Here is a 19,940-nt window from a genome sequence, read left to right as displayed (position 1 = left end):
CCCGCCCCAGCCCTGGTACTTTTGTTCTTTTAGGTTGCAACTCTACATCACACATGGAAGCAGCTCTTCTTCATACCTGCACCTTCTGTCCTCACCTCCCCTCCTCTTAGTCCCCTTTGTTTCCAGCCAGGTTATCCTCTACTTTCATGTCCTACAGACACATAAGATTTTATGTGTCTGTGTAGGATCCACGTCACATTTTATTTTTATTTTATTTATTTATTTTTGGTCTCTTTGAGACAGGGTCTCCTGGGAGCCCCAGGTGGCTTGGAGGTCACTAGGTAGACCAGGTTCACGGAGATCCTCCCACTTCTGCCTCCTGAGTGCTGGGACTAAAGGCATGCAACACCATGCCCGCCCGGCTGTCACCTTTTATTTTTGACACAGTTAAACTTCCCAGGAGGCCTTGAACTTGTGACCCTCTTGCATTTGTCTTCCTGAATAGCTGAGATGACAGGCCCGTGGTCACCATGCCCAGATTCAGAGCTGAATGGTCCATCTCTGCAGACTCTAGAGGTCTTTCTCTCTGTGTGGTTGGGCCCTGATCCCAACTCTGTTACATTCACCACCATTCATACAACCTATGGGGCCCTTCCTGGTGGGTCCAGAAAATCTGTGTGCTAAGTATCACACCAGGCTAAGCCTACAGTGTCCCTGTCCCAGCAATGCAGGATGTAGGGTGTGCCTGGAATGGGAGCCTGCTCAGAGGTAGAGGCCCTGCCTAGACTCCCCCAGTGAGGGGCTGGTGTGTGGCTCAGAGGTAGAGCCCCTGCTTACAATTCCCCAGTGAGGGTCTAGGGGCGTGGCTCAGAGGCTAAGAGCACTTGCTGTGCAAACATGAAGACTGAGCTAGCGCTTTCCAGAAGCCATACAGAAAAGCTAGATGTAGGTAGGTGCTCACGTGTAACCCCCATATTGGGGGTGTTAGGAAGACAGAAGAGTTCCTGGGACTTGCTGACCAGCTCCAGTGAGCATCTCAAGGGAATAAGACAGACCATGATAGAGCAGGACACCAGTGTCCTCTGGCCTCCACACAGACATAGCTGGGAAGAGGAGGAAGAGCAGCAGCTGCCATAGTGGCACAGTGAAGCACGATGGCACATGCTATAATCCCAGAATTCAGGAGTCTGAGGCAGGAGGAGTGTTGCAAGTTTAAGCCCAGCCAGTCTGGCGTACTTAACAAGACCCTGTCTCAAAAAACAAAACAAAAAAAAAACAAACAAAAAAAGAAAGACACACATACAATATGAACGTTTGATGCCAGTTCTCATTTCAAAGTCCAAAAGACGTGAAGCTTAGCGGCATTTGTGGAGAAGCCTATGAAAGGGAAGCAAAGGAATCAGGAGACGTGGACTTCCAGGGAGAGACCAACACTGCAGGTGGCCTCAGCCCTCCACTGCGAAGTGATGGCCTCACCTCAGCCTTACTTACAGCTCATACTTAATTAAAAATGTAAAAACAGTGAGAAATGGAGCTCTTGAGAACATGAGACCTGTGACTCTCAGAGTTTCCAGGCTTTCACTCAAAATAGCTCCTGCAAAACAGCAAGATGGCTTTGCTATGCTCCCATTCCTATGGGGGAAACTGAGGCACACAGTGTCAAGAGGTATTTTGGAATGTAGGGGATAAAACCCAGGACATTATGCATGCCAGGTCAGTGCCCTTGGCCGAAGTCAGATGTCTAGCCCCCTCTCCAGGCTGAGTTGTGTTAGCCCTTCTTGGTCTGCACTGTCAACCCTGTACCTCACACCTCATTCTCTTCAGCACTCCTGCTGTCACCTCAGCTCATCTGGTCAGTCTGTGTGGTGTCACCCCCCGCCCCCACCCCCAGCCTGGAGAGACACAGCCAGTTCTGCTGGTGCTGCTGATGCAGGGAAAGGCAGGAAGCATGTATCCTAGTTTCAGGACCAGACATCTGAGAGGAGAACTTGGTGTGCTTCAGAACAACTGTCTCCCTCTGCACAGGCCACATGCAGCTCCCTACCCCCACCCCCCCTCGGGTGCACAACGCCTTCCTCCTGGTACCACAGCCACACTAGCAACAGATGGGTAAATTGAAGCCCAGGGCCCAGGCCACAAGCAGTCTGGAGTTTGTTAAGAGTCTGAGTATGCCAGCTGAGACAGGATGGAGGCCGGCTTCCCGCCCTCGCCTGGGCAGCCGGAGTCCTCTCTCCACGCTGTGCATATGGGTCCCAGGGATTGGAAGCTGGTAGTCAGGCTTGGGGGCAAACTCCTTTACCTGCTGAGCATCAGGCATTTATAGAAAGAGAGGTGTTTGACGAACGTATAAGGCACACCCAGGCATGAGTGTGAGTTGTTAAAGGAAGCCCCTCTCAGTTTTATACAATACGTTCATGGAGGATTTTTTTGTGGCTCTCAAGCCCCACCTTTGAAGGTTGTTAGATTCCTTTCCCCATTTTCCCAGTGGGTTTTTTTTTTTTTTTTTTTTTTTTTGGTCTTTGAGACAGGGTCTCCCTGTAGTTCCAGCTGTCCTGGAACTCGCTATATACACCAGGCTGGCCTCGAACTTACAGAGATCCGCCTGCCTCTGCCTCCAAGTGCTGGGACTAAAGGCGTGCGCCATCATGCCTGGCACTTTCTCAGTGTTACTGTTCAAAGAATGTCCATTACAAGGTTACAGGGTTCCAACCCGACCGTGGAAATGGATGCAAGAGAGAAATGTGTCTGGTCTAGGAGTTACAGGTGCCGACCCACGCGCGGTCTGTGCGCCCACGGCCTGCCTGCCCGGGTCCCCAGAGTCTCCTCCGCTCGACCCCTTCTTCTGAGGTCCCAACTGTGAACAGGGCGGCCAGAGCAGCAAAGGCTTCTGGAATCTTCCACCCTGGGGCCTCCCCGCCCCCGCCCTGCACAGGGCTCTGACTTTCGGTAAATGACAGCGGCTCAGGAAGCAGAGGGGCCGCACAGGAAGGAGCCGGGGACTTTCCTGTCACCGGTCCCCGCTCTGCCTGCCTCCCTGGGCGCGGGGCCCACAGGTAGGAGCGGGGGGTGCGCGGACCGCGGGGAGGTCGGCGGGGCCGGGCCGGGGGCGGCGGAGGGGCCGGGAGCCGAGGGAACCGCGCGGCGCACCACTCGGCCCGGGGCTGGGCCGGCCTCCAGGCACCGCGCATGCGCCGGCCGCTTCCCCGCCCCCACCCCGGGTCCGCGGCGGGGACCGAGGGAAAAAGTCCAGATTCCCCCGCGGAGCTTTTTTTCCTTTCAATGTGGGGAAAAAGCCATAGTTCTCCAATATTTTTATTTGCTTTAGTTTTTAAGTTCTATTTCTCCCATTTTATTTTATTTGTCGAGGTAGAATCTCCCTCTAAAGCCCTGTCTGTTGAGCTCACTGCGTAGACTTCAACCCCTAGCTGTCTTCCAGCCTTAGCTTCCCGAATAGCTTATTGTTATTATTATTATTTGTTTTTTTTTCTTTTTATATAATTTTGTAGCATTTTTACTCGTTTTATTTTGTGTGACTGTGAGTGTGTGCATGTGCCCCAGAGGACAACTTTGTTGAATCAGTTCTCTCCTTCCACCACATGGGGATAGAACTCAGGATGTCAGGTTTGGTGGCAAGTCCCTTGGTATTTGTTTTTGAATTAAGATCTCATGTAGCCCAGGCTGATCTCGAATTTCTGATGACGCGTGTGCACCACCACACCTTGATAATTTAATTTTTATTTATTTTTATATTTTATTTATTATTATTTGGGGGGGAGATCTTTTTGAGACAGGGTCTCTCTGTAGCCCCAGCTGTCCTGGAACTCACTATGTAGACCAGGCTGGCCTTGAACTCACAGAGATTCGCCTGCCTCTGCCTCCCAGTGCTGGGATTAAAGGCATTAGCCACCCCTGCCCAGCTATTATTTTTATTTTATGTTGTGTGTATTGCTTGCATGTAAGTGCACCTGTGTCATGCAATACCCGCAGAGGTCAGAAGAGGGCATCAGAGCCCCTTGGAACTGGAGTTCAGAACTGCTATTAGTCATCATGTGGGTGCTGGGAACCAAACCCAGGTCCTCTGTTAAGAGCCGCATGATCTTTACTGCTGCGCCATCTCTCTACTTTTATTTTTTGTTGTCTCTGTTGGGGGGTGTGCACTTAGGAGCCCACGGAGGCCAGAAGAGGGGGCTGGATCCCCTGGAACTGGAGTTACAGATGATTGTTAACCACCATGTGGGTGCTGGGAACCAAACCCAGGTCCTTTACAAGAGCAGCCAGTGCTCTTAACCAATGAGCCAGCTCTCCAACATTGATAATTTAGCATTTTAACTTTATTTATTTTTGTTTTGTTTTGCTTTCCTTTGTTCAATCAGGGTCTCAAGTAGCCCAGGCTGGCTTTGAACTTTTGATCCTCCTGCCTCCATCTCCAAGTGTCACCATACCTATTTTTGTTGTTTTTATTGTGGGGGAAGGTCCACAGGCCACAGCATGGATGTGGAGGTCAGAGCACAATTCTGGAGTTGCTTCTCTCCTTCTCCACTCTTACATGGGCTCTGGGGATTGAACTCAGTTTGCCAGGCTTGTGCAGCAAGCTCCTTTACCCACTAAGCCGCCTCGCCAGACCTGCGGTTGTAGAACTGTGCTTCATCTGAGTGGGTTCCATCAGTTGGGTCCCTTTTTTCTCACAGGGGTTACAGCCCTGCCCAGCTCTGAGGCTCCCAAGGGGAAGTAGTCTAGGGAGTGTGTTCTCTGGGTCTCTGCAGGGACCCTCCTGCTGGGGGCTGCCCAGAGGGTCACAAAGGAGAGGTTTCCCACAGGGCTTAGTGGAGTGAGGAGAACGGGGAAAGTTGGGAACACTGACACAGAGGCCTGTGCAGGTGATTGTCCATTAAACTCACCCACAAGACACTCATCACAATGGGCGCACAAGCCTCTAGCTCCAGCCTCAGGTGGGCCTGGGGCCTCTAGACTTCAGGGAATGACAGTCCTCATCCCCTAGGATTCCTTCTGTTCCCTGCCCAAGCCTGTCTCGCTATCTGCTATTGATTGCTTATGCCTGCCCATAGTATCAGCAGGACTAACTGGAAAAGAGAATTGATTCGGTATGTTTGCCCTGGGTGCAGAAGTAAAAGTGTGAGTTCATAAGGATCCAAGTACTGACATCTCTGAGTCCCCAGCCTGGCCCTCATCTGGGGGCTTGTGGCTCCTCTTCCCTGTTCACAGTCAGCCCCCTCTGCCCATCTTCCTGCCTCTCTAGGTTACACACATGGTACCTCCAAGTGAAGAGACACCCCTGATCCCTCAACGCTCCTGCAGCCTGTCATCCTCAGAGGCAGGAGCCCTGCATGTACTTCTCCCTCCTCGGGGCCCTGAGCCTCCCCAACGACTGTTCTTTTCCTTTGGGGACCACTTGGCCGAGGATCTGTGTGTGCAGGCTGCCAAGGCCTGTGGTGAGTGGGGCCCTACAAGATGGGGGCTGCTTAAGTAAACAGGATCCAGTGAGACCTTGAGTGAGAGGAGTGAGAGGAGTGATCAGCCCTGGTGCTGCGCTCTTGGGAGATGAGGAGGAGTTTGCTGAGGGAGGGACCCAGACTCAGCCTGTGCTGAGGAGCCCATCCCCTCAGGCATCCTGCCCGTGTATCACTCACTGTTTGCTCTGGCCACTGAAGACTTGTCCTGCTGGTTCCCCCCGAGCCACATCTTCTCCGTGGAGGACTCAGACACCCAAGTCTTGGTCTACAGGCTGCGGTAGGAAGTGGTCCCTCCATTCACATTCAGAGTGTCACGCTTTATAGATGATGCTGTTGAGACCAGAGAGGGTGTACTGTTAGCCCTAGGTCACACAGCAGCACATCAGCAGCCCACCCTGGGTTCTGTGAAGCCAGGGCTGAGTCTGCACCCCATCCTGAGCCCCTTCACTCCTTCAGCTTTTACTTCCCTGACTGGTTTGGCCTGGAGACCTGTCACCGCTTTGCTCTGCGAAAAGATTTGGCAGGCGCCATCCTTGACCTGCATGCTTTAGAACACCTCTTCGCTCAGGTGGTGACCTTTGGTGGGGAAGGCCCTGGGGGACCTCAGGGCGACATCAGGGCTTCAGCTTTCGTGGGAGCTCAGCTAACCCTCCTGTGGCTGCCCACAGCACCGCAGTGACCTGGTGAGTGGCCGCCTTCCTATGGGCCTCAGCCTCAACGAGCAAGGGGAGTGCCTGAGCCTGGCCGTGCTGGACCTGGCCCGGATGGCTTGTGAGCAGGCCCAGCGGCCCAGGGAGCTGCTGAGGACTGTCAGGTGAGGGGCCCTAGGCTTAGGAGAGGAGCAGACAGCCCAGTGAGCTGGCTCCCCTACAGTCCACCCCATCCTCCTCAGGGCCTGTTGATCCTCCCTGGGGACCACTTGGCTACAGACTGGGGCCCTCCTTACCAAACTCCTACACATCCCTCAAGTCCCATTTCCCATGCCAACTCCAGTGTCCCCCACCCTCTCCCTCGACTGTCTCTGCTGGAAGGTTGGCCCGTGAGGTCCTGCCAGTCCTAGGGGCCCATCCTCACCCTGAGGGCCCGGCGTTCCTCCACCTCACAGCTACAAGTTCTGCCTGCCGCCCAGCCTGAGGGACCTCATCCAGGGCTTGAGCTTCGTGACGCGGAGGCGCATCCGCAGGACCGTGAGTCGCGCGTTGCGCCGCGTGGCCGCCTGCCAGGCGGACCGGCACTCGCTCATGGCCAAGTACATCATAGACCTGGAGCGGTTATACCCAGCGGCCGCCGCCGAGACCTTCCACGTGGGGCTCCCGGGGGCGGTGGGCGGCCAGGATTCACCTGGGCTGCTGCGCGTAGCGGGAGGCAGCGGCATCTCCTGGAGTCCCGGAGACCCAGAGGTGTGGGGCGGGGGCGGGGCGGGAGGGGCGGAGTCAGGGCGGGGCGGGCGAAGGCGGAGCTGGAAGTCCGGGTGGAAAGGAGGAAAGGGGAAGGAAGGGGACTCCGGGAGGGGCGGGGCTGAGTGGGCGGGACTGGGCTTCCGCTCTTCCTCAGCTTTTTCAGCCCTTCTGTGACTTTCCCGAAATCGTGGACGTCAGCATCACGCAAGCCCCGAGGGTGGGTCCGGTGGCGGAGCTCCGACTGGTCACGGTCACCAGGACAGACGGCCACATCCTGGTGGGTCCCGGGCGGACCCCGGGCGGCCTTGCGGGCTCGACGCCTGCTGACAGCTCTCCCCTCAGGAAGCCGAGTTTCCGGGGCTACCACACGCGCTGTCCTTCGTGGCTCTTGTGGATGGCTACTTCCGCCTGACCTGTGACCCCAGCCACTTCTTCCATCGGGAGGTGGCTCCACCCCGGCTGCTGGAGGAGGTGGCAGAACTGTGCCATGGCCCCATCACGTGAGCATCACAGTGGGGTGACCTTCGTGGCACCTGGGGTCCTGGGGGAATGGCTGGTGACACCTAGAGCTCAGCAGGGACTGCTTGGGCTGACTCGGTTTCCCTGCTGGTGTCCCTCTCTCAGGCTGGACTTTGCTGTCCACAAGCTCAAGGCGGCAGGCTCCGTGCCAGGCTCTTACGTTCTTCGCCGCAGCCCACAGGACTACGATAGCTTTCTCCTCACAGTCTGTGTCCAGGTTGGTTCCTGGTGGCCGGAAGAGCTTCCTTGGGGAGGTGACTTCAGGTGGGACAGAGTCCAGACCTGTCCTTTGCTCCTTGAAGAGCTCAGACCTGAGAGAGGCCAGGGCAGGAGGATCACAGGATCCGGGAAGAGAAATTGGATTTAAAAGGGGGGAGTGTCAGTAGTTAAAAGGCCCTTGCTGTCAAGCATGACATCCTGAGTCACTCACATGGCAAGAGAGAACTGACTTACACAAATTGTCTTCTAACTTCATGTGTGAGCAGTGGCACATGTGCCTACACACGCATACAAGCAAATACATAAATAAGCAAATGTAACTTAAAAAAAAAAGTACAGGGAACAGCGTATGCAGAGGTTTGAAGACAGAACTGACATGCAGTCCTCAGAGAAGACTGGACTAGAGGGAGGACTCACTGCTTCCTTCCCTGGCTCAGATCCACTTCCCCTTTGCAGACTCCCCTTGGCCCAGATTACAAGGGCTGCCTCATCCGACGGGACCCCACAGGGACCTTCTCCCTGGTTGGCCTCAGCCAGCCCCACAGCAGTCTTCGAGAACTCCTGGCAGCCTGCTGGCATGCTGGGCTACACATAGATGGCATTGCCTTGAATCTCACATCCTGCTGCCCCCCCAGACCCAGAGGTGAGCCTGCCTTTGTGACCCCCCCCCAGAAGTTCTGGGGTGGTGCAGAAACCATAGAATAAGGGAGTTTAGGGAAGAAAATGTGATTTATTTATTAGATCAGCTCAGGTATGATTCCATCCAGCAAGTACTAGATTTGATTGAAGTCAGTAGTATTCAGTTTGCCTCCATCTCTTGCTGTGGGTGAAGTTTGCTCAGAGACAACACCCCCCCTGCTACAATGTGTCCCCCAATTGCACAGAGCCCGGCTGTCACAAGACAGATCCCCTGTAGGGATCTGCCCTGCTCACACCACAAACTTGAGGGTCTTCTTTCAAACCAGCCCTGTGCCCTGGAGTCCTCATCTCAGGTGCAACTTCTGGAGGTTCCCGGAGCCCAGACTGGGGAGTCAATAACTCCTGGGGACTCTTTGCCTCTTATCACTGCTTTCCTGCCTCTGTTCCCTAGAAAAGTCCAATTTGGTTGTGATCCGGAGGGGCTGCAGCCCAACTCCCACGTCCCCTGGCCGGGCCCCAGTTCACTGCAAACTGACACAGCTGACCTTCCACAAGATCCCCCTGGACACCCTGGAGTGGGTGAGGGTCGCTACAAGGCAGGCGGCACACGGCGTGGGGCTGAGGTGGTTCTGCTGCTGCCTGTGTCTCCACTCGCCAGCTGTCTCCTCCCTACAGCAAGAGAACTTGGGCCATGGGTCCTTCACCAAGATCTACCGTGGCCGGCGGCATGAGGCAGTGGACGGCGAGGCCCACGACTCAGAAGTCCTCCTGAAAGTGATGGACGCCAGGCACCGAAACTATATGGAGGTGTGGTTGGGACTGGAGCTCAAGGCAGAAACACATGTAGACCTGAATCCAAGGGTGGGCGCCTGTCCTCCCGGCTCTTGGGGGAGACTGAGGCAAGAGGCTTGTCCAGAAAGTCAAGGTCAGCCTGGGGGATATGACAGGACTCCACCTCAAATGCAATCGTAAAATGTAGCCACCCTGACTCAGTCTCATTGTAAACAGATAACCCAGAAGACAGCAGTTACGGAAGCTGCTGTGCACAGATCCCAAGGCAGGGCTGTGTGTGAAAGAGAAAGGAGAAAGAAGCAAGTGGGGGGGGCGGTGAGAGACTGATGGGGATACAGTATCCACAAGGGCACGATCAGCCGTGAGAAGCCAACCTGTCCATCTCGGTGAGAGACTGTAGGTAGCTTCTAGTGGGACTTCAGCCCCATCAGAAAGTCATTTGTATTGTATTAGTGACACACTCTGGGACCAACTGGGGCTTGTGAGCACCACGCTGGGGTATGATCTGGATGTGGGGGAAGTTCATGTCTCTCCCTCCTTCTCCCCTCCCCTAGTCCTTTCTGGAAGCTGCAAGTTTGATGAGTCAAGTGTCCTACCCTCACCTCGTGTTGCTGCATGGTGTCTGCATGGCTGGAGACAGTGAGCCCCCCCTCCCCACAGCCTTAGCTGCTCCATCTCACTCGGCCCTCCGGGCACCCCCACACCGGTTTGACACAGCCTGATATCCCACGCCCAAGGCTAGAAAGCTGTGTAGCACTTGTCCTCCCTGGCTAATTGCTGTTATGCTGCGTCTCTGACACACCCTTTCTGAAGCCCCACTGCCTGCATTCACAGGGTGGGGTGGGGCAGAGTGCTCAGCACCGCACCTTCTCCTGCCCTCCCGCCCTTTCCTCTACCCCCAGGCACCATGGTGCAGGAATTTGTGCACCTGGGAGCGATTGACACATACCTACGTAAGCGAGGCCACCAGGTTTCGGCCAGTTGGAAGCTTCAGGTGACCAAGCAGCTGGCCTATGCCCTCAACTACTTGGTGAGCATCATAGGGAATGCTTCCTCTGTGTGGATGGGGAAAAAGTGCATGAGCTCCGTAGTATGAATAGGAGTTTGGTAAGGATGTGAGAGATGGCATTTCAGAATGAGAAAATGGGACATGGGCATCCCCAGGGGGATGAAAGCATCCAGGGAGAGGACTGTTCACCTGTGGATGTCAAAGGGACCAAACAGGGAAGAAGGCTTTCTGAAAGAGAGAACATTAAAGTTGGGCCCTTGAATGCCAAGCTGTGAGAAGAGGGAAAGGCCTTGAAAGCCAAACTGTGGAGTTTAATTCATTCCTAAAGCACTGGGTGAGCTGGAGGGAGCTGTGTGCTGAGAGGGGCAAGGGACGTGGTCAGGTCAGCACGGGAGATTAGACAAGATGCCAGGAGCCTCTGGCTGTCAGAGCCTGTGTTGTCAGGGCAGTGTCTGGTAGGCTTTGACGGATGCAGAGGCATTTGGGGGGCAGTTACTCATTCATCAAACACTCCTTGGCACTTCCCTGTGTGCCAGGAGGACAAAGGCTTCCCACATGGCAACGTCTCAGCCCGGAAGTTGCTCCTGGCACGAGAGGGATCTGATGGGAGTCCACCCTTCATCAAGCTGAGTGACCCTGGTGTCAGTCCCACTGTGCTGAGCCTGGAAAGTAAGCGCAGGCAAGCCTTATCTCATGGATGTGCCACTTCCTGTCCCCTGCACAGGGTGTGCAGCACAGGGAGGTTGCCCTGACTTTTCACTCCTGCCTCATTCAGTGCTCACAGACAGGATCCCCTGGGTGGCCCCTGAGTGTCTTCAGGAGCCTCAGACACTTGGCTTGGAGGCTGACAAGTGGGGGTTTGGTGCTACGGTGTGGGAGGTGTTCAGTGGCATACCCATGCCTCTTGCTGCCCTGGAGCCTGCCAAGGTCAGAGTCCACTAGCCTCAGCCTTCAGGGCCCGCAGGCTGGTGGGTTGGGAGGCTGCGGGGGGGGGGGGCGCCCAAGGATCTCCCTAAAGAGCAGCCTGCCCTTCACACCTCAGAAACTCAAGTTTTATGAGGACCACCAGCAGCTGCCAGCCCCCAAGTGGTCTGAGCTGGCACTGCTCATCGGGGGGGGGGGGGGGGGGGGGGGCTCCCAAGGATCTCCCTAAAGAGCAGCCTGCCCTTCACACCTCAGAAACTCAAGTTTTATGAGGACCACCAGCAGCTGCCAGCCCCCAAGTGGTCTGAGCTGGCACTGCTCATCCAGCAGTGCATGGCATATGACCCTGGCCGACGGCCCTCCTTCCGTGCCATCCTGAGAGATCTCAACAGCCTTATTACCTCAGGTGCCAGCAGGCCAGGAGGGTGGTGGGCACTGCTCTGTTCTTTGGGTCCAGGGGGAGGAGAGACCTGCAGTTCTGTGCTGGGAAGGTTGGGCCTGCAACAGTCTGCATGAGCCAAGACAGCTGCTGTGAGAAACAGGGCCCTTGCCTTAAGATTCAGAATGAGTTTGCTTTGCTCATGCTAGCCTCCTACTGGAGATCTTCCTGCCTCACCAGATGATGGGATTTTTTTTTCTTTAATTTTTTTTTTTTTTTTGGTCAACACTCATCTGCTGTGTGTCCAGACCCACAGTCTCACTTTATAGTTCTGCTCACCCAGTGTCCCTCTGTGTCTGTAGCCATATGCACTGCACAAAGAGGGAGCCTTTGCCCAGGGTGATCTTTCCCACTGCTCAAAAGGAACCTGGGGGCTTGAGTGGGCTTTGCACAGAGAGCAGGCATTCAGAGGGAGGTCACACAACAAGTCTGTTCTGAAGTGAGGCTGAGCAGCGCACCTGCTTACTGATGCGCGTGGCCCCCAGATTATGAGCTTCTCTCAGACCTGACCCCTGGCACCCTGGCACCCCGAGACGGGCTGTGGAGTGGCACCCAGCTCTATGCCTGCCAGGACCCCACCATCTTCGAAGAAAGACACCTTAAGTACATCTCGCAGCTGGGCAAGGTGAGTGGGAGAGGCTGGGTGGGCAGAGCCGCCTGAGGCTCCAGATGTCCCAACCTCGCCCTCCTCCTGTAGGGCAACTTTGGCAGCGTGGAGCTGTGTCGCTACGACCCTCTTGGGGACAACACAGGTGCCCTGGTGGCCGTGAAACAGTTGCAGCACAGCGGGCCAGACCAGCAGAGGGACTTCCAGCGGGAGATCCAGATTCTCAAGGCGCTGCACAACGACTTCATCGTCAAGTACCGAGGCGTCAGCTACGGGCCGGGTGAGTAGCTGACAAAAGGGCTCAGGTACGGGCTCGAATCCCGCCTTTTCCCCTCCCCAGTGGAGCGCTTGCATAGCTGAAGTTTAAGCGAACGATACTGTCGCTGTCCCCAGGTCGGCAGAGCCTGCGGCTGGTGATGGAGTACCTGCCGAGCGGCTGTCTGCGGGACTTCCTGCAGCGCCATCGTGCGCGCCTGCACGCCGGCCGCCTGCTGTTGTTCGCCTGGCAGATCTGCAAGGTGCGCCCCACGCGGGCGGGGGCGAGGCCAGGGGCCCGAGGACCCCGGGGTTAGTGGTACCACGGTTCCACGGGTCCGAGGGGTCCAGGATGCAAGTGTCCAGAGAACGGGTTGCAAGGTTGCGGGGGTGCTGAGGGCCTGGTGCCGGGCTTACCCGCCTCCCCGCAGGGCATGGAGTACCTTGGCGCCTGCCGCTGCGTACACCGCGACCTGGCCGCTCGCAACATCCTGGTGGAGAGCGAGGCGCACGTCAAGATCGCCGACTTTGGACTCGCCAAGCTGCTGCCGCTAGGGAAGGACTACTACGTGGTCCGCGAGCCGGGACAGAGCCCCATCTTCTGGTGCGAGGCCCCGCCCACAGACGCAGGCGTGGTACCCCTCCATAGGGACAGCCCCGCCTACACTGTGGCCCCACCCACAGCCGAAAGCTAGGCCGGACCGCAACCACGCCCCGACAGACTCAGGCCACGTACAGCCCAGCCCACGGCTGCAGCTCTGCCCGCTGCACCGACTGGCTCCGGGTCACCCCCCTTCACACAGTGTCTCCCCGCCCATTGCACAGCCCAGCTCTACCCGCTCCCTCTGGCAACCACATGGCTATACACAGGCCCCGCCCCTTTATTTACGTGTCTGTCACCGCACCCTGTCCTCACCTGCCTGACCCCGCCTCCAGCTTTAGCCTCTCCCCTCACCATCTAGCTCCTCCAGGTGCCCGACCCCTGCCCAGATTCCCGCCCATCAGATCACCGGCCCCGCCCCTCCTAGTCTGTTCCCACATTTCACTCCGCCCACCCCATCTCTAGCTCCTTTCCGTCAAACGACTTCTCTCCGGTTCCAGCCGCCCATCACCCAGTGCTGGCCCCGCTTCCAGCCCCCTCCCTGCCCCGTACAGCCCCGCTCTCTCCAGCCTAGCCACGCCTACCCACTCCCTGCCCCTTTCGCCGCCGGCCTCGGAGCAGGCGGTGTACCTGGGCCAGATGAGCTAGAGTTGCTCTTAGCCGCCATTCCCGGCTTGGCTCCGCCTTGACCACGCCCCTGCCCCGGCCCCACTCCGCAGGTACGCCCCTGAGTCCCTGGCCGACAACGTCTTCTCCCGCCAGTCAGACGTGTGGAGCTTCGGCGTACTGCTATATGAACTCTTCACCTACAGTGACAAGAACTGCAGCCCCTCAGTTGTAAGTCGCCAGCCCCGCCCTTTCCCTCCGACCGGCCCTTCCAGCCTCCCTCCGGCCCCGCCCTCCAGCCGCCCTCCTTCCCTGCACTTCCAGCCTACCCTGTAGCCCCGCCCCTTGCTGGCTGCCCCGCCTCTCCAGTCTTATCCCTGGCTCCGCCCCACTCGCCCTTCTCCTTTAGGAGTTCCTGCGCATGATGGGACCAGAGCGGGAAGGGGCTGCTCTGTGTCGCCTCCTAGAGCTGCTGGCCGAGGGCCGCCGCTTGCCGGCACCTCCCGCCTGCCCCGCCGAGGTAAGCGTGGCGGCCTCATTGCCCAGGGTTGCCCTCTTGATTGAGGTCCTGGCCCTGAGTTGGCTACCTGCTACCTGTATGGTAATCATGGAACTTGGCAGAGCTTCAGGTTACCCATTTCCAGAATGGGAATAACACTACTTTGCGGGATGAGGGAAGCTCAGCCCCGAGCCCTGCACACAGTTGGCAATTTATAAAAGATGTTGACTTGTTCTCCTTTTGTTGAGACGGGGTCTCTGCCTATGTAGCCTAGGCTGACTTGTGACCCTCCTGCCACAGCACTCCTGAGTGCTGGACTAACAGACATGTGCCACCAGAACCCACAAAACACTCAAATTTTTAAAAATTTTATGTGTGTGAGTGCCTTGTATGTAAGTGCAGCCATTCATCCAAAGTCTGCAGAGCCAGAAGAATTCCCTGGAACTGGAGTTACAGACGTTGTTAGCCTTCATATGGACGCTGAGAACTGAGTCCAGGTCCTTTACAAGAGCAGCCAGTGCTCTTCTGACCTTCTCCAGCTCCAATAGCCATAGTTTTGATTTTAATTTATTTTGCACTGGGAATTGAAGCTAAGGAATCACACACATTAGGCAAGTGCTCCACCATTGAGCAAAAATTTTAAAGTACCTTAAAAGTGTGGTGTGGAGGTGGTTTGCGGGTCTTTCAGGCTCATGGCTGGGAAGCAGGCACCCACCCAAAGGTGAATTTGGGAAAAGGCATTCCCAGTGGGAGATAGCAGAGCAAAGGCCTTGGGCAGGATTTAATATGGTGCCTTTGAGTAACAGTCAGATTGTGGGGCCAGGTGTGCGGGCACATGCCTGTCATCCCAATAATCTGGAGGCTAAGGCAGGAGGATTACTTTTGAGGCCAGCCAAGGAAACCAAGTGAGATCCTGTCTCAAGAAAGGAAAACAGAAGAGGGGAGGGAACAACCAGTGGAGAGCACAGGGACAGACTGTTCCGAGATGCATAGGGAGCGAGTTGTTAACTGAATGGAATCCAGGCCCTGCAGAGTGCTCAGGTGCCCACCCTGTGTTCCCCAACCCTCAGGTTCACGAGCTCATGAAGCTGTGCTGGGCACCCAGCCCCGAGGACAGGCCGGCCTTCAGTGCGCTGGGCCCACAGCTGGACACTCTGTGGCGTGGGAGCCGCGGGTAGCAGCCAGGGAGACGCAGGCATACACACACACACACACACACACACACACACACACACACGCACACACACACACACACACGCACACACACACACACACACGCACACACACACACACACACGCACACACACACACACACACACACACACACACACACACACAAACACACTCACGCCTCACTTTCTGTGGCCTGATAGTATGACCTCAGGCAGCAAGCTGCCCCACACTGAAGCTTCCTAAAGGCTCCTGATTTTTCAAAGACCCCTCACCAGGCCATGGTGTGGCTCAGCAGCCAGAGACCTTTGCAGCCAGTGAGGTTCAAGGCAGGTGGCTGAGCCCTGCCCAGCTCAGCACTTCCAACTTCCCCTGCTGTTGAACCTGAATGAGGACACTACTGTCACTCTAAATATACCACCGTAGGCCTTGCTCAGCCTCCTCACCTGATAGGAAGGCTTGACTGACATTTTTTGCCTTCTGGAAAACTCTTACCCTCAGAACCCCCAGTGTCATCCGCTGCCTGCTGTCCCACCCTGACTCTTGACCCCAGGTGTGGGACCCCAGCTGTGCCAAGCCCCACCTCACCTGCCCCGTTGGCTCCTTAGGGGCGCTGCTCAGCCTCAGCTTGCAGTTGGCACAGGTTGGGCTCTGGGAGTCTTTGCCAAATGATTAAAGAAGTTCTGTGGAAAACATGGTTTGTCTTTGACTTGGGGCTGTGGGAAGCTTGGTTAAGGTTCAGCCTGGGGGTGGAGAGGCAGCAGGCTAGGGGGAGGAAGGACTGATTGGAGAGCCTTGGCCATAACCATAGGACACCCAGCTCCCGTCCAGCACAGCTGGGGGTCCTTGGCTCGCTATGGGAGCTGATTACAGGCACTGGTGGGGGCCATCAGAGGCCAGGGCTGCAGCTCAGAAGGTTCCAGTCCTGCCAGAGCACCCAGCCCTGTGCACATCCCACATGTGTGCACCCACCAAGGTGGGCACCATCAGGCCCCCAAGTGGAAGAAAGAGGGACAGGGGCGGTTCAAGTATAACACTTGAACACATCTCCCAGCCTCGGTTTCCGTCTTTGGCAAAACCGAGTCAAAAATACCCCAATTCCAGGCAGCCCAGGCTGACCTGGAACTCGCAGCAATCCTCCTGCCTCAGCTTCCCGAGTGCTAGCGGAGCAGGTGGGCGCCACCATAAAGCTGGAGGGGGTCTTGGCTTTTTAGAGAGGTTGGGGAAGAAGAGACTCCTGGCACAGTGCTCCCCTGGCACAATGCTCCCCTTGCGGAAGATCCTGGCCCAGACAGAGACCTCGGCCGTGACCCCCACCTCGACCTTCTGTGATTCTGCACCCAATGTTTTCCCTCCAAGGACCCAGCTGGGCGGCCCGAGGCGAATATAAGGGGCGTCCCCGCGGGGAGCCCCCAGCCGCCCGCCGCCATGCACGCGTCTCTCCCGGCCTGGATGCTGCTCCTGCTTCTCCCAACTTTGGGGTTCGCTCTGCGACTCGAGCAGCCACTGGAGGCCCGCGACAAGCTCTGCGGACACCACTTCGTGCGCGCGCTAGTGCGCGTGTGTGGGGGCCCACGCTGGTCCCCCGAGGCTGCGCAGCGGGCAGATGGTCAGGACCGTGAGTGAGGGCGGGCGGGGCTGTGTCACCCGGACACCCGGTCCCTCAGGTGCGCGTGCGCACGGACAGGAGGGCTCTAGGCTGGAAGAACAGGAGGTAGACTGAGCGCATGGGCTCACCTGTGTGCTCAGTTCACACAGGGGCGCCGAGGGGCCCCCGAGAAATTCGAGGCAGGGATTGAGCACTGTGGGGTCGCCTTCTGAAAATTTCAATACTGGAATCTGCATTAATTTGGTAAAAGATTTATTTTTACTTTATGTATATGAGTGTTCTGCCTGCATAAGTGACAATGCTGGAGGAGCCAGAAGAGGGCGTCGGATCTCTCGGAACTGCCATGTGGGTGCTGGGAACTGAACCCAGGTCTTCTGCAAGAGCAATGAGTGTTCTTAACCGATGAGCCCTCTCTCTAGACCCCTTCATGGATTTTTTGTTGTTAATTTTTTTACTTGTATGTTTTTGATACATGCAGCCCAGGCTGACCTGGAACTCGGGATGTAGCAGAGGATGACCTTGGACTCCTGATCCTCCGACTTCCACCTCCCCAAGTGCTAGGGTGACAGTCATGTGCCACCGTGCCTGGATGTTTTTTATTTTTAAAAGGATTGCATCAGGCCTTAGAGGGTCAGGCTTAGTGGTGGGGCAGTTGTCTAGCAAGACCCTGGGTCCAACCCTGGCATCATCAAAAAACAAAGACCCCATGAAGTGTTGCATTAAAATATTTTATTCATGGGGTTGGGGATTTAGCTCAGTGGTAGAGCGCTTGCCTAGCAAGCACAAAGCCCTGGGTTCCGGCCTCAGCTCCAAATATATATATATATGTTCATTTATTGGGTTTACAAGACAGAATCTCACTTAGAGGACGGTCCCAAACTCATGGGAATACTACTGCCTCAGCAGGCCAAGTGCTGCAGTCTCAAGGAAGAAGACCCTCACTGGGGGATTCTAGGCAGGGGCTCCACCCCAAGCCATGTCCCTAGGACTTCACTGGAGGATTCTAGACAGGGGCATCTATGCTGAGACGCACCCCAGGCCTGGGTTGCAGAGGAGGGGCTGTGGCATCTCTGTGCACATGCACAGTACACAGCGGTGGCTGAGTGGGTCTTCTGCCTTCTGTGGCATGGGGAATCCATGGCTCCCTCTCTGACAAGGTCTGGATTCTCCCCGTGAGCCACAATGTGAACCCAGCCCTGTGTCTGATTCTAGGGACCCCACCCTTCCATGGCCAGGATTGGGGCTCATAGGTGGCATAGAAAGTGTGAGCCTAGGCACAGTTGAGAGCTGTCTAGCACACAGCAGGTGCTCTATAAGTGCTCCTTGGTTTATTTAGGTGCACGAGTGTGTGGTGGGTCAGACTGTGCACACTTGCTGAATTCTGCTCTGTTGCAGGTGAGCTACTGCAGTGGCTGGAGGGACGCCATCTCCTGCATGCACTCGTGGCTGATTCAGACCCCACAGCAGTACCTGACCTACAGCCTGGTCCCCAGGCACCTCAGCATCACCGTCACCACCGTGCAACCAACCCTGCACACCACTGTTGTCTTGCTGGCTGCACCCAGCAGGACTTGCTGGGTCTCTGTCCGCATTGAAGGAGCCAGGCAGGGTCTGGCCTGTCCTGGAGCTCAGAGACAGGCCCCCACTGCCAATTACCCTGGGGACAGGAACTCACCCCCTTCCCCAGGCGAGATGAATGGCAACCCCAATTTGACTTGAAGGATCCCCAGTTTTGCAGAGATGCCACACCTGAAAGATAACATGTCCTTTTCCCAGGAAGATCCCCAATCAGGGCCCATGTCTCCTCTCCTGTCACCCAAAAGGTCAATAAAATAAATCAGCAACTTCACAAACCTTGTCTAAAAAAAGTCGCAAGCTGGGGGCAGCCACTGGGTGGGACTACAGTCTGGGCACTCACAGACCTGCTAGTGCTACCAGGAGCCTAACAACAACTTGAAAGTCTAAGGAGAAACAGGCCAGGCAGCAGCCTGGAAAAGCCAGGCAGGTTGGAGCTACAGGTGGAAATCCTTAACCCCAACTCCCCAGGCCCAGGACTAGAGGTCACAGCAGATGTGTATGACCATAGTGGGTGTTCATGATCCAACTTTTTCTATTCTCTCCTTTCACCCCAACTGAGGTTTGTATGATATGACCACTGTAAGGCTAAGCAGGCACTTTTTACCTAGAGTTCAGGGCCAGTGTAAGAAACAACTACAACCAGGTGACTTTAGGGTCTTTTTTTAAGCGGAGGGCTCGGTCCGGTCACCAACTGGCAATATTCCCAGTCTAGCTGAGGAGCTGGGATTCTCCCCTCCAGGGATTGGGAGCCACATCAGTGTGTGAACAGGAGCAGGTGTCACAGGGCTTGCTCCACGTCCTACTCCTGCATCTCCAGGTCAACAACCTCTGTGTCATCTAATCCGCTCCTCTCACCCTTTTCCTCACTTCACAGCCTGGAATGTGCTAGTTCATCCTGCTTCAGGGCTTTTGCATAGCTCTGCGCTCAGCATGGAATGCCTCCCTCCCATCCTCCCTCCCAACCTCTGCCGCGGGCGCCCTTTTAGTTTGTCACCTCCACAGACACCTGACCTACCAGCCAACCCTGTCCCCACCCAGCCCTGAATGGGTGACCTGGCTTTGACAGATTTTTACTGGGTTAGTCACAGGTTGTTTCGGTTTCTACAACGTAGTTGTATGAGGAACCCTTCCCTTGGGAGGGATTTGGGGGCAAGATGTAGCATATACAGCAGGTGCACAACAGACCAGGAGGGCTGGGCCAGCGCTCAGTGGGTAGAATGCTTATTGGTGTTTTGGCAGTGTTCATAGCTCAGTAGATGGAGTGCTTATAGCTCAGTTGGAGGCTTGCCTGTAGCTCTGTTGGCAGAGTGCTTGTAACTTAGTTGGCAGAGTGCTTGTCTAACATGCAGGAGGCTCTGGGCTCCATCCCCAGCCCTTCATAAACCAGGTGTGGTGGTGCACACCTGTCTTTCCAATGCTGGGGAGATGGAGGCAGGAAGACCAAGATCATTCTCAACTACAAGGTCTGGCAGTGGTTGGGGTGGAGGGAACTAGACCAGCCTAAGCTACATGAAACCTTGACTGAAGAAAAAAAAAAAAAAGAGGAATGATTATGGATCAGAACTGGAGTCCTTGCAGCCAAGTAAGGAATTGGGAGACTGGATGGAGGCCAAATGGGTCTGGAAATTTCCATGTCCCACCCAGCCAAGGAAGGTGCTGACAA

The 19,940-nt window shown here is 56.0% G+C and overlaps 2 protein-coding genes across 9 annotated transcripts; both read left to right on the top strand.

The window, feature by feature from the left end:
• Positions 1–2,671: 2,671 nt before the first annotated feature.
• Jak3 (Janus kinase 3) lies at positions 2,672–15,783 on the top strand. 8 transcript variants are annotated; one of them, XM_029559340.1, is made up of 24 exons: positions 2,673–2,993; positions 5,198–5,390; positions 5,565–5,688; positions 5,868–5,979; positions 6,080–6,225; positions 6,517–6,811; positions 6,966–7,088; positions 7,154–7,311; positions 7,436–7,547; positions 8,006–8,192; positions 8,640–8,995; positions 9,535–9,619; positions 9,883–10,010; positions 10,526–10,658; positions 10,765–10,916; positions 11,169–11,319; positions 11,838–11,977; positions 12,050–12,239; positions 12,353–12,477; positions 12,646–12,818; positions 13,535–13,652; positions 13,831–13,941; positions 14,991–15,124; positions 15,219–15,783. In XM_029559340.1, the coding sequence occupies exons 2-23, from the start codon at positions 5,207–5,209 to the stop codon at positions 15,096–15,098; spliced, it is 3,411 nt and encodes a 1,136-aa protein (XP_029415200.1). In that variant the 5' UTR covers positions 2,673–2,993; positions 5,198–5,206; the 3' UTR covers positions 15,099–15,124; positions 15,219–15,783. The 8 variants fall into 8 exon arrangements, with proteins under 8 accessions (XP_029415204.1, XP_029415200.1, XP_029415201.1 ...); XM_029559341.1 differs by having other exon boundaries at positions 14,991–15,137; positions 15,232–15,783; XM_008824584.3 differs by lacking the exon at positions 15,219–15,783 and having other exon boundaries at positions 2,674–2,993; positions 8,640–8,767; positions 8,864–8,995.
• Positions 15,784–16,465: 682 nt separating this feature from the next.
• On the top strand, positions 16,466–18,422 carry Insl3 (insulin like 3). Its single transcript, XM_008824583.3, has 2 exons — positions 16,466–16,708; positions 18,095–18,422. Exons 1-2 carry the CDS (start codon positions 16,519–16,521, stop codon positions 18,292–18,294), a joined length of 390 nt encoding a protein of 129 aa, XP_008822805.1. The 5' UTR covers positions 16,466–16,518; the 3' UTR covers positions 18,295–18,422.
• Positions 18,423–19,940: the final 1,518 nt, after the last annotated feature.

Source organism: Nannospalax galili, unplaced genomic scaffold, assembly GCF_000622305.1.
Source record: "Nannospalax galili isolate Female #2095 unplaced genomic scaffold, S.galili_v1.0 scaffold529, whole genome shotgun sequence".
NCBI lineage: Eukaryota > Metazoa > Chordata > Mammalia > Rodentia > Spalacidae > Nannospalax > Nannospalax galili.
Note: the sequence above shows the minus strand (reverse complement) of the source record. Positions and strands in the feature narration are given on the sequence as shown.

Excerpts from the sequence above, each read along its gene's own strand:
- Jak3 (XM_029559340.1), top strand. The coding sequence starts at position 5,207 with ATGGTACCTCCAAGTGAAGAGACACCCCTGATCCCTCAACGCTCCTGC. Across the intron at positions 10,659-10,764 it reads CACTGTGCTGAGCCTGGAAA|TGCTCACAGACAGGATCCCC; the intron begins GTAAGCGCAGGC and ends TGCCTCATTCAG. Across the intron at positions 11,978-12,049 it reads ACATCTCGCAGCTGGGCAAG|GGCAACTTTGGCAGCGTGGA; the intron begins GTGAGTGGGAGA and ends CTCCTCCTGTAG.
- Insl3 (XM_008824583.3), top strand. The coding sequence starts at position 16,519 with ATGCACGCGTCTCTCCCGGCCTGGATGCTGCTCCTGCTTCTCCCAACT. Across the intron at positions 16,709-18,094 it reads GCGGGCAGATGGTCAGGACC|GTGAGCTACTGCAGTGGCTG; the intron begins GTGAGTGAGGGC and ends GCTCTGTTGCAG.